General features: G+C 36.5%; 1 protein-coding gene across 1 annotated transcript; it reads right to left on the bottom strand.

Moving 5' to 3' along the window:
- Positions 1–9: 9 nt before the first annotated feature.
- dnajc19 (DnaJ (Hsp40) homolog, subfamily C, member 19) lies at positions 10–4,089 on the bottom strand. The gene is made up of 6 exons (XM_084117690.1): positions 3,956–4,089; positions 3,421–3,472; positions 3,256–3,326; positions 3,099–3,178; positions 255–325; positions 10–149 (listed from the first exon to the last, which is right to left on the bottom strand). The coding sequence occupies exons 1-6, from the start codon at positions 3,956–3,958 to the stop codon at positions 79–81; spliced, it is 348 nt and encodes a 115-aa protein (XP_083973816.1). The 5' UTR covers positions 3,959–4,089; the 3' UTR covers positions 10–78.
- Positions 4,090–14,617: the final 10,528 nt, after the last annotated feature.

Below are 14,617 nucleotides of genomic sequence, written 5' to 3'. Positions count from 1 at the left end.
GATCAGATGGAGATGACAACATGGTGTTTAATGATCAGGAAATAATTCAAGTGGCTCGTTCAAACATTCGATGAAGGTCTAATTCTTTGTTTGTCCATCAAGTAAATCTTTAGCCTCGTTGATTTTTGTGGCCAGATACGGGGATCCACCTGCCGAAGAAACAACACCGACAGCTCAGAGGAGTTCAAATACTGCAGGGTTTCTATTTTATGATTAAGCTACGACAAAATATGAGCCCCTAGAGAAAGTCTCACCTCGGTCAGGATGGTTTAAAATCATCAGTTTTCTGTGTGCCTGTGTGATCTTGCTTTTGTTAGCGGTAGGACTACAGGAAAGAGAATGAAAACCTTAAGAAATGCACATGGGTCAAACTTTGTCTTAAAATTATTTGAATTACATGTATTAACATCTATCAAGTTTATGGCTCAGAAAGCAGATTAAAAGCCCGTTCACACAAAGGATGAGAAGTTTAACTATAGTTTTAGTAATCATTCTACTTCTCCGAGTCCACGCCTCAACTATAACGATAATGACACGGAGACAATATCGTTGGAATCACTTTCTGAATGTTTTTTTCCAGCTGATGAATTATAAAAAACATTGACAGCCCCACTTTAAAAAGTGTGAGCACTTAAAGCATCAGACGATAAAACTGTGGTGCGCTTATAAATAAAACAATGGTATTGTGTGTTGAATGCTAATATAGTTATTATCTTTATCGTTTTTGATGTAAATGGGTCTTAGCTATAACTATAAAGTTATAATAATTGTTCTAATTCTATGGCAACGTCCACACCACAGCTATAATGACACAGGAACGGTATCGTTGGAATCACTTTCAGAACGACTTTTTCCCCCCGCTAATGAACGATAAAATCACTGACAGCCAATCACAATCCATCCAACTTCTTCCATCCAAGCATTTAATTGGTAGCCGACAAATGCAGCATGCGCTTATAAAAAACAGAATGTTAACATGGACGCAAATATATTGTTATAGTTATCGATCTTAATGCGAATGGGCCTCTTGTGTACAGGTCAGTACAGCGCATGATTACATAAAAAACAATGAAAAACAGTGCAGCGTAATGCAAAAATTGCATTCAAATGTGGCATAACAGGGTTGAAGAAGCACTAAATTTTTACTTTGACAGTTGTAGATATTATCTAAGCGCAAATGAATGACCGTTCGTAAAAACAACTACACTGTAATATATATATATATATATATATATATATTCATTCATATTCCACACGGATGTGTAACAGGGTGGACCCTAACATGGTGGAGATGTAAAGTAAAAAAATTGGAAATGCAAAAAATATCTGTTAGGACCAGCAGCTGATCTTGAAGTTTTAATTGTTTTAGCTTGAAATTTTGCCAAACAGGGTGGAAATACATTTGAATTTATTAACATCTACATTAACATATGTTTAAGGCTCAGAGAGCAGATTAAAGGCCCGTTCACACCAAGGATGATGACTATATCTATAAAGTTTTAATAATTCTTTTAGTTCAGTGAGAATAGCAGAGTCCACAACTCTGCAAGTTTATTTTTTATTTTTCCAGCTGATAAATGATTAAAAACATTGCCAGCCAATCAGAATCCATCCAAGCACGAGCATTTAAAGAAGCAGACGACATGAGCAGCGCTTAGAATAAACAGAAGGTTAAAGTGCGCCGGTGTCGACGCAAATATATATGTTGTTATGGTTATTGATCTTAATGGAAATGGGTCTTGTGTGTACATGTCTGTATAGCGCAGGTGTACATAAAAAACAATGGAAAAGCAGTGCTTTCGGAAGCAGATTTTAGAAATAAAGGATCAAATGTGGCATAACGGGGTTGAAGAAATGCTCAAATTTCAACTTTGTCATTTGTATATATTCTCTGATTACAAATTAATTACATTTTAAGAACAACTACACTGTAATATATATTCCACACGGACGCGTAAAAGGGTGGACCCTAACATGGTGGAGATGTAAAGTAAAAAATGCTGTTAAGTAAAAAACTGAAAATGCAACAAAAAATATTCAAGAGATCTGTAGGGCCAGCGGCTGATCTTAAAGTTTTAATTGTTTTCTCTTGAAATTTTGCCTAACAGGGTGGACATTTGCGTGACACTAGGTGCATATTAACAGGGTGGACATTTGCGTGACACTAGGTGCATATTAACAGGGTGGACATTTGCGTGACACTAGGTACATATTAACAGGGTGGACATTTGCGTGACACTAGGTGCATATTAACAGGGTGGACATTTGCGTGACACTAGGTGCATATTAACAGGGTGGACATTTGCGTGACACTAGGTGCATATTAACAGGGTGGACATTTGCGTGACACTAGGTGCATATTAACAGGGTGGACATTTGCGTGACACTAGGTGCATATTAACAGGGTGGACATTTGCGTGACACTAGGTGCATATTAACAGGGTGGACATTTGCGTGACACTAGGTGCATATTAACAGGGTGGACATTTGCGTGACACTAGGTGCATATTAACAGGGTGGACATTTGCGTGACACTAGGTGCATATTAACAGGGTGGACATTTGCGTGACACTAGGTGCATATTAACAGGGTGGACATTTGCGTGACACTAGGTGCATATTAACAGGGTGGAAAGCAGTAAGCAGAAAACATACTATTTTTTAATAAAAATTATTGGAATTAAAAACATTTCAACAGTTTTCATTTCAATTTTTGTATTAAATTATGATATACTTATTATTTAATTACAAGTATTAATTAGTGATTTTGCTGTGCATTTTATTTTTTAAATATGTCTACATAGTTTTTTAAGTAATTTCTACTTAAAATAAATTTTTTGTTAAATTAACTATTAATTTTTAGTTATTTCAGTTACATAAAGTTAAACTAAATAAAAAAAAGTTTTTATATTTATTTCAAGCAGCATTTTATGGGTTTAGTTAACTATAATAACCATGGTTTTAATGTTTAAATAATTGTATTATTTTTGTGTAAATAAACACGGGCTACATCTAAACTTAAAACAAGCAATTGTAGTATATAATATGATATTTTTGCTCGTTGATGAATATGACACTGTTTATGAAAACATGGACTACCTGACGCCAAGAATAAGGGAAGCTTCTCTCCTGTTCATCTTTGGTTCAAAGCCGCCTCTGTAGTATCCGCTACCAAAAGCCTGTCACACATATACAATATGCATGAGTTTACAGAGATAAAGTATGGATGGATCATAATGTGAGAAATATAACTTGCAGATTTGGATGCTTCCAGAGCTTGTTTCACTTGCGGCTCCATATGTTTCATGGCTTGCATTGCATAGCGACCTGTGAAAGTGAGCCAGATAGGAAACAATCAGGCTTAATTAATGCACAGATGTTAATGTATAATGTTCCTTTGTAAATTGATCATATTTCGTACCTGCAAACCCTGCTGCTGCCAGGGTAATGCCCACGGCCACCATGGTACTGGCCTACAACACACAAAACAATAACCCTTGATTGAGCAATTTGCATTAATTGAGAGGCAATTTGCATTATTCAGTGCAACAACCACGCATCGGACCTGTCAATCATAAAACATCCCTTATACAGGTTATTTCTCATCCACTACATTGATTACATGCATCATAATCATATCTCACCAATTTACAGTATCAGACAATATCACACCAGATATGGTTGTCCAACCAGACTGCAAAAATGTCATTTTTTACATATAACATATTAAATAAACATATACTACGTTTAAAAAAAGCAAAGAAAACACGGGTTTTGAATGTAATAACTCTAAACATGAATGATTTGCTCTGGCTGTCAGTCAGTAACAGCACTGAATGTCACTATCATCAGTTAGCAATGCGCTAATGCTACCTTTCATTTTCTATTCAATGACTTGATAAACGCTCCAGAATTACGCCAGACGCCGGGGTTAAAGTGAAGGAGGAAATACTTGCCATTTTCTCTGCTAAGACCCTGTGTTGTGATCGCTTATAGTTATAACTTTAATCATAACTGACTGCTAAATGTCAGGCTCATGTGTTGTTGTTATGGGGACTTCTGAACTTCAGACAGCGACCTGCCGCAAAACAAGCCAGTGCGTCGCAAACCTATGGCCGCAAAGCGCGAACCTGCGTCGTAAAACGTCAGTTGCAAGCAAGCTTGGTTTCGTAGGTTGCAGAAATGTGAAGGTAACCATAATGTTAAAAATTATAAGTACCTAATGGTATTTATTAATGACAAGCTGAGATTATTTCCGTATCTGTCCATTTGAAAACGGCCTGTTTGTATACAATCATATAGACTAAGTATATAAAATAGCCTACATACTTTCTATAAGCTAAATGAGGGGAAAAAAATAATAACTTTAAACAGACGAAAGTTATCCATATCATCAGAAGTACTACTTTACAAAGGACTACTTTATGAGTGAGTCTCATATTTCACTGGTCATGTTTCACCCAACATAAATTTTAAGGCGCAAGACTCTCAAATATTCATTACTGTTATGCAAAAATCCCATTCCCATTATATAGTGCAAATAGTGATGGCAGTGTCTATACTGTTTACACACACACAAACACACACGCACGCACACACACACACACATTCAAAAATACACACTCATGCACACAAACACATACATAAACACACTCACACACATTCATTCATACATATACATACACACACATACTCATACGTACACACACACACACACACACATGATATTTCATTGTCATTTCTGTAGTGATTAAAATTTATAAAAATATAATTGTAGGCTATTAGTTTTTTTTCAAATTTCTTAAACACAATTTCTGAAACTATGGCTCCATTTCTTGAAACTCTACACACAAAACCACAAAATGTACACACAACATGCGAAACATCAGACATCTCTTGCAAAATCAAACACTTCATTCAAAACTATTTAAACTCTTCCAAAAATTGTATTTTTGCGAAGTAACTCTACACACAAACATCAAATGATTAGCCACTCACACACCAGACTACACACAGATGTGTGTACACTGTATATAACAGTATGTGCACAACTGAGGAATTTTACACAGTTATATGTATGTATATATATCAGGGGCGTAGAATTTAGTAGGGACGTGTCCCTACCAATATCCAGTGACACTGATATATCCTTAGCAATAATTTCGATCAAAACTTAAAATATATTTATATTGATGTCCCCGTCCCCACCAATTTCAAAATCAAACCTATGCCACTGATATATATATATATATATATATATATATATATATATATATATATATATATATACACATATATATATTGAAGAGTTCAGATGCAAAAGCCTCTAAGTGCCATCTGAAATCTTCTTGTAGAATGATCATTTTTATCAAGCTCGTATATTTAAGTTCAGTAATTTCACTTAAATGACAATTCATAGGTAATTTTCATTGGCATTTAAGTGAAATTACTGAACTTAAATATACGAGCTTGATAAAAATTTCAGATGGCACTTTTGCATCTGAACTCTTCATATATATATATATATATATATATATATATATATATATATACACATACACATAAATATATTTACATATATATTTACACTAATATAGTGAATATACTAGAAATTCAAGGGGTTATCTAATTAGTTAACTCATAATTATGCTAAGTGTCATAATTTTGACTTTCCTTCTCATAATTATGACTTTGCTACACGATCAAATAATTTAATTTCGTAAAGCGTATAATGTGCTTTAAGTTTTGCAGACTCGGTCTGAAGATTCGGTGCATGAGTGAATGGTTTCACCGACTCCGAGTGAGCCTTAAGTTACACTTTTAGTGTCTAAGCAATTTGAAAAAAACTGTAATACATTCGTATACATCAATAAAAACTATACATAATACTAGAGCGAATTTGTTCTGATTTAAGTTTTGAAAATATTTACATTATAGTAATTATATTAAATTTAGTAGTGTAATATAATATAGACATTACTGACTATTACACAGTGTCGAGAATGAAATGAAAAAAATATTGACAATAATAGTAATAATAAGAAAACATGTTTTCATTAACAAACAAAAAGTAAAATAAATGAATTTTTAATTACATTGCGAGAATGCCATCTGGGGGAGAAATCTGCTTATGTAATAGTCATGAAAATAATATGTCATGTCATAATGGGAAAAAACTTATTTAATGGACCTAAATAGTCTTTTTTTCTTTATGAAATATATACATAATGCATTTACATTGTCATAAATATGACATAAAAGTAAATTGTTTTATCTCATAACTTGGACTTTTTATGCCATAAGTTTTTAATGTTATAACCAAGACTTTTGTCATAATTATGACTTTTTAGCTCATAAATTCGACTTCTCATAATTGACTTAGTATTGTCAGGTTTTGGGTGGATGATGTAGGAGGCGAACACGAAGATGATGAATCAAAGGTTTTAATTCTCAAATATAGCAAATACAAGAAACAGGGAGCGTGTGCTCAGAGTACTGACGTTAACACTAACATAAACATTGACCGACAAGTGAAGAGTGAAAACCAGGAACTTAAATACACACACAGATGAACACAAGACAGGTGATGCAGATGATGATGATGAACAGGTGGGTAATGAAGGGAGTGAGTTCAGGTGTGGAAACAAGGAGGATTCTGGGAACTGTAGTGAAGACGAAGACAGAACGATGACAGACGGTGAATGTGACATTACTCCCCCCTCCCGCAAGGCGCGTCCCGCGCCGAAGAAGGCAGCATACGGGAGGGGGGGGGGGGGGGTGGGCATCCTGGAGTCCGTGACGGGAAGGTGGAACAGGTTCAGAAGGACGGACTCCAGGATGGTGGCAGGACAGACAGAGGAGGAGGTAATCACGACGGTGCAGACAGAAGACAGAACCAAGGCGGTGCAGGTTGAAGACAGGACCAAGGTGGTGCAGATTGAAGACAGGACCAAGGCGGTGCAGGTTGAGGATAAGGCCCTGGCGGTGCGCACCCTTCGGGTGGCCATGGCGATGCGGACCCTTCGGGTGGCCATGGCAGTGCGGACCCTTCGGGTGGCCAGGGCGGTGATGTCCCCTCAGGCGACCACGGCGGTGAGGACCCTTCGGGTGGCCGTGGTCCCTCGAGTGGCCAGGACGGAGGCATATGGCCCCCCCCAAAAAAAATACTTGGGGAAAGTCCTGGGTACAGGAGAAGAAGGATGGCTAAAAACAGTCTCTGATTGGGCTGATAGGGACCGTGAAGAGGGCTCGGTGCTGGGCAGCGATGAGGGCTCGGTGCCGGGCAGCGATGAGGGCTCGGTGCCGGGCAGCGATGAGGGCTCGGTGCTGGGCGGGACCAGCGGTGAAGGCTCTGTGCTGGGCGGGACCAGCGGTGAAGGCTCTGTGCTGGGCGGGACCAGCGGTGAAGGCTCTGTGCTGGGCGGGACCAGCGGTGAAGAGGGCTCAGTGCTGGTCGGGACCAGCGGTGAAGAGGGCTCAGTGCTGGACGGGACCAGCGGTGAAGAGGGCTCAGTGCTGGACGGGACCAGCGGTGAAGGGGGCTCTGCGCTGGACGGGACCAGCGGCGAAGACTCTGCGCTGGACGGGACCAGCGGCGAAGGCTCTGCGCTGGACGGGACCAGCGGCGAAGGCTCTGCGCTGGACGGGACCAGCGGCGAAGGCTCTGCGCTGGACGGGACCAGCGGTGAAGAGGACTCTGTGCTGGACGGGACCAGCGGTGAAGAGGACTCTGTGCTGGACGGGACCAGCAGTGAAGAAGGCTTTGAGCTGGACGTAAGTGGTGGAGAAGGGAGATCGGGCTGGACGAGGGGGTCAGGCTGGATGAGTGGATCGTCCACGACTCCCACTGTGAGAGAAGAGCCACACACCCACACAGTGCGATCGATGAACTCCGTGAAGGGGAGATGAAAATCCCCCCACAAGAGCATCTGTTCTAGAGGATTGCTCAATCCACTCCAAAACGTCATCTTTAGAATATGTGGATCTTTACTCACATCTTGAAAGTAGTCAAGGTATATTTCTACATATTCCTCCAAAGACAAACTCCCTTGCTCCATGTTTAGTCGGGTCGGTCAATCTGTCAGGTTCTGGGTGGATGATGTAGGAGGCGAACACGAAGATGATGAATCAAAGGTTTTAATTCTCAAATATAGCAAATACAAGAAACAGGGAGCGTGTGCTCAGAGTACTGACGTTAACACTAACATAAACATTGACCGACACTGAAGACTGAAACAGAGGAACTTAAATACACAGGGAAATGACAGAAACAACAGGTGACAGTGATGATGATGATGATGGTGATGAGGACCAGGTGCAGGTGATGATGACTGAGGACTCTGGGAAGTGTAGTGCAGACAGGACGATGACAGATGGTGAATGTGACAAGTATATCATCATTTTGACTTTTTTTGTTATAATTATGATTCACAATGTTGACTTTTTTGGTCATAATTATGACAATTTTGATGTTTATCTCATAATTATGACTTAGTATCATAATTTCAACTTTTTGTCACTATGACTCAAGTACCTCACAAATTAGACTTTTTATATCATAATTCTGACACAATTTTGAGATTTATCTCACAATTATAACTCACAATTTTAGCTTTGTATCTCAATTATGACTAGTATGTCATCATTTTGGCTTTTTTATCTTACAATTATGACTCACAATTGTGACATTTGATCTCAGTATTATAACACACAATTTTGGCTTTTTATCTTACAATTATGACTTAGTATGCCATAATTCAGACTTTTATCTTTTTATCTTATCTTTTATTTTGACTTTTCATATCATAATTATTACTCACAATTTTGAATCTTTATCTCACAAAAGTCACAATTATGACTCAGAATTTTGACAGTTTGAACAATTATAGCTTAGTTTGCCATAATTTTGACTTTTCATGTCATAATTATGACACAATTTTGATGTTAATCTCATAATTATGACTTACAATTTAGACTTTTTATCTCACAATTATGACTTAGTATGCCTTAATTTAGACCTTTTTATCTCATAATTATGCTAAGTGTCATAATTTCGATTTATAAATAATTTTATTATTTTTTTCTCATAATTATGACTTTGCTACACGATCAAATGATCTTATCTCATAATTCTGACTCACAATTTGTATGTTTATCTCATAATATGTAATAATGACTTTGCTACACGATCAAATAATTTCATCTCATATGACTCCAAATTTGTACGTTCATCTCATATAATGACTTTGCTACACGATCAAATTAATTTATCTCATAATTATGACTCATAATTTTGACATTTATCGCATAATTATGACTTTGCTACACGATCAAATTAATTTATCTCATAATTATGACTCACAATTTTGACATTTATCGCGTAATTATGACTTTGCTACACAATCAAATGAATTTATCTCATAATTATGACTCACAATTTTGACATTTATCGCATAATTATGACTTTGCTACACGATCAAATGAATTTATCTCATAATTATGACTCATAATTTTGACATTTATCGCATAATTATGACTTTGCTACACGATCAAATGAATTTATCTCATAATTATGACTCACAATTTTGACATTTATCGCGTAATTATGACTTTGCTACACGATCAAATGATCTTATCTCATAATTATGACTCACAATTTTGACATTTATCGTATAATTATGACTTTGCTACATGATCAAATTTTCATCTCATAATTATGACTCACAATTTTTACGTTATCTCATAATTATGACTTTGCTACAAGATCAAATTAATTTATCTCATAATTCCGACTCACAGTTTTGACGTTTATCTCATAATTATGACTTTGCTACATGATCAAATTATTTCATCTCATAATTATGACTCAAAATTTTGATGTTTATCTCATAATTAAGACTTTGCTACAAGATCAAATAAATTTATCTCATAATTCCGACTCACAGTTTTGACGTTTATCTCATAATTATGACTTTGCTACACGATCAAATCATTTTATTTCATAATTGCCTCACAATTTTGTCTTTTTAAATAATAAACCATGCTTTTTTCCCCTTATGTGGCAGAAATGGCCTTCAATTGATAACGCATCATAACTATATTCACAGGTTTGAAGATCATACAATTTCATCTTAATTCGTTCTTGGATTTGATCAACTTTGGCTAAAGTTTCCCCCGGCTCGCTTCAGACTCACGGGAAACACAAGGAGGGCTCTTCCTATCGGGATGGATTTCACTGCAGCAACACAATGCACGGTTGAAGGTCCTAATTATTACCCCCATCATTTGCATAATTACAGCGTTTTTATACCGGCAAAAGACAGTACAGAAATTGTAAATTGTAGTGGACGGGGCCGCAGTCAGTGAAAGTCACATCTAATGACAAACGCTCTCCTGGCACGACGTCTGGAGCTTCAATAGCATTGCAAAAGCCACAAAAATGAGAGTTTTGCCCCCAAATCATATGGAATTACAGTGGCGGGTGCATGTGCTGCATCTCCACACACACACACACACACAAAAGCCCAGAGGAAGCAGAGATTTCTGTTGGTTTTATTAAACCAACCAAGCAATTTAATTCTTTTGTTCAGGAGAGTTCTACTTCATTGATTAACAAAAGCAGGGATATAATTTTTTTCAGCCTTTTTCAAAAGCCTGAAATGTCAAGCCTTTTAAAGCAGATTATTCTGCCTGTGTGCAGTGAATGCAGCCCGAGTAACCTTTTGTCTACAATTAAATATTCCAGCATAAATATAAAAGAAAATCAGAGATGGGGAAGATTGACTCAGGAGAGATTGGCGAGGTAGATCCTCACACTGATAGTGCAAACAGCTTGCTTCTAATTAAATATGCCACCGAGTCTCAAAGCATTCGCTTTCTGCCGCAGAGAGAGAGAAGCTGCTGAGAACGAGAGGAAGAAGTGTATCGCCCCCATCTCTCCGGCCGCAGGCTTCCTCTGGGCATCTCAAGGTATTTGGGGATTTTTTTTGTGTTGTGTTGTTGTTGTTTGTTTGGATAATGATTTGCTTTAATAGCAAAGGCTATTCCTGCCGGGAGGCTCTTGAATGGAGTCGAAATGAAAAGTTCCCGGCTTGTTTATGATACGCACTTTGATAATTGGGCTTGACAATGTGACTTCAGGGACGTGAGATGTTTATTTGCCATTTGCTCAAGTCTCTTGCTGTGCGTGAGAAGTTTTTTTCATTTTTTTAAGAGCTTGCTGTTTACATGCATGCTGACTTATTTTCGCTCCTCATTTAACCCCTAAAATCACAGCTATTCGCTTCATTGAGAATTTAGATGAACTTGTTCGTTTTGGAGTAAAGTTTGGTTCAGATTTAAGCATATTTTAGTCTGTATTATAAGACACAAAGGGTTAGAATGGTAGTTTTTGGTGCACAGTTATGAAAATGTATTATGCAACAAGATTTCAGCTTTGCAAGGAATCCAAGAGACTAAACTTTTCCCATCTGACCTGAAGGGTTATGTTATTGCTCAACTCCTCATATGTTTTTACACGCAATAAATTCATTAATAATACTTATTTATTAGATTTATTTACTTATTATTTTTTATTATTATTAAATAATAAAATATTGTTCTGATGCCTTAAGATCCTAAATGTTACAAATTGATTTAATGCACAATTTAATTTTTTATTTCCATTATTATGCAGTGATAAAAATAAAAAGTTTTTTCCTCAAGCTGCTTTTAATGTCTTTGAAACTACTGTAACAAGTAAAAAATACAAGAAAAGGTCACAAACCTATACATATTATAACTATATGATCATGATTATCTACAAGTATGAAACTACAGTTGATTTACTGGTAACACTTTACAATAAGGTTCATTAGTTAACATTAGTTAACATGAATTAAGAATGAACAAAACGTCTTCAGCATTTATTAATTTTAGTTAATATTAATTTCAACATTTACTAATACGTTATTAAAATCAAAGGTTGGATTTGTTAACATTAGTTAATGCACTGTGAACTAACATGAACAAACAATTAACTAACATTAACAAAGATTAATAAATACTGTAACAAATGTATTGCTCATGGTTAGTTCATAATACATTAACCAATGTTAACTAATGAACCTTATTGTGAAGTGTTACCGATTTACTTAAACATATTGGTTGCGTCTTTGAAATTTAAGTTGTGAAGTTGTAATAAATCTTCATATTTACATAAATAACTGATGTACTTGACTGCAAATTTGGGAAAAGCTTCAGCTAAAGGTCTGATTCGTAGGCCATTACTTTTAAAAGCAGAATTGACTGTTAAAACACAGGTCACAGTCTGCATTCGTGGGCATTATGGCTTTGGAGAGTCTCTCTGTACTCCAGGTCGCACACGTCAGTCGCACATTATGCTGGATTTTACTCACAGAAATAAGACTGCCACGTGTGCAGAAAGGAAACAAGAAATATTGGACTCAAACCGGCAGATTTCTCCGCAGCGGCGTAATGTGCTTCACTAATCCCTTATCACGATTAAGTGCTTTTATTGGAAGCTGGCAGAAAAAAAAATTATACATTATATGAAATATATTTAAGGTCACCCTATCACTTAGTTTAATTTGATATTAGAAGTGCAGCTTTTTAATCTTAGGAGACAAAAATGACTGAGATTTCAGTGCAGTGTCAAAATTCATATTTTTATGCAGTTTCTGTATATCATTCTCAGAACTTTTAAATCATGCACATTTATATTCTAAATAAGATATATGCTTTTATCAGACTTGTAAGATCAGCAGATAAGCATGCATCAAATAATATTACATATATACATTTTTCATCTAAATGTGAGCAAACTGTACAAAGACTTTTATTCCGTTTTTAAAAATTTTAGGCATGGGAACCACCAGAGGCCCCACGATATGATATTATCACAATTCTTAAGCCACGATGCAATATTGCCATTTTAAATACTTTGCGATATTGCAATAAAATATATTGAAATATATTGCGATTTCAACTACAAATGTGCCAAAGGAAAAGTTTGTCCACATATGTTTTTATCTAATACGATAAAGTTCTCAGTCTGTTCATTTCACATCTTCACATCCATCTCCTTTGTGCATTTCTTGTTAAATATATTCCTTCCTTGTATTTAAGAAATTATGTTTTTAAATAGAAATTACAATGTTTGCACATTTCAATGTTTGCACACTTAATTCAATGTATTTGTTTTTTTACAATACATATTGTTTTAAGCAGTTTTACAAAGAACAACCTTACTAAGCCTTTTAAATAGAATTTGTTTTAGGTATTTGTTTTTGAAATTTTGAGGCTGGCCTGCCAAAAATCAGCGTAATAATCTTAAATTAAAATGTTTGCACAAAACTGTCATATAGCCTACTAATGATATGTAAACTTACAACAAATAGATTGAATATGAAAGTGTTTTGAAACTCGATACTGATGATGTAATGGAAACGGAACCGTTGCTATGGTAACCTCTGCTTGCAACAGTAGCATCTGTTTGATGCCAGGTAAAAATACACGCTCTGAATATGTAGAATTACATTTGTTTGTTTTTTGTGTAGAATTAAAACTCTCAAACTTTAATTTTGACTTCTTCTGGGTACGTTCAAGCCTCAACCCTCTGCAATTCACACAATGATATTGTCATCAAGTTAGTGGGTCATTTATAAATCTATTTTGCATAATACTTTTGCGGAGCATCCTGCGCTTCTTTACGTCAGTCCAAAGGTGCGATCACATTAGCGAAATTTTGCCAAAACTTTTGTAAGCAAAAAGGCCCACTATCTATGGTCAATATTGTAGCTATGTATGACGCACAGTTCATAAATATTTCATGCTTGTGCAAAATTTACTATGACATGAATTCTTATTGGCGAAAATTCACAGAACAACGGTAAATGGGTCGGGACCTTAATGGGGGTGTTCATAAAGGTGAATAGAGGATTTGTAATGTTCAAAAACAACATAACACATAAACTACCGTTGCTCATATAAACATTCACAATTCACATGCTTATCCATATGCAAATATGCTTTTCCCGCCCCTAGATTAATCTAATTGGTCCATTACTTTGACATTGTTTCGCTCCGCTGAAATCGCTGAAGTAGTTTTCAAACTGACCCACTCTTTCCACACCCTCAAACTGCATTATGCACCCCATGCTACAATCAGAGCTTTCCCTAGCGTGTAAGCGCCCTCAAAGCGGTCCTACATTCATGCTACGACACGTATCGATGACGTATCAGAACAGCTGCCTCTCAAAATGTTTGTGGCTCGTATGATTTGAAATGAATCCAAATCGGAATTCCTGCCAACAACATTTGACCTTTTCCCATTCAGCTTATCAAAAGCTCATGCAAATGGGGACGAAGGCAAAAGTCTGTAATTACAGGAATTAGATTTGCCGCATCTGCTCTGCACAGCGTTTGCCACCGTGACCGTCTGTAAGCGAACGCCTTACAGGTGGCCTATTGAATCAGTCGTTCATTCAGCCATCTCGAACGAGAAGAGCCATGTGGATGTTTCGCTCACTGAGAGATCTCTTTCTGAGGCTGCTATACACTTACACAAGTGATTTCAAGTAACAAAAATCCTCAGATTGTTAGTGTTGAGGAAGCTACTT

Source organism: Abramis brama (assembly GCF_963993115.1).
Source record: "Abramis brama genome assembly, chromosome: 6".
NCBI lineage: Eukaryota > Metazoa > Chordata > Actinopteri > Cypriniformes > Leuciscidae > Abramis > Abramis brama.
Note: the sequence above shows the minus strand (reverse complement) of the source record. Positions and strands in the feature narration are given on the sequence as shown.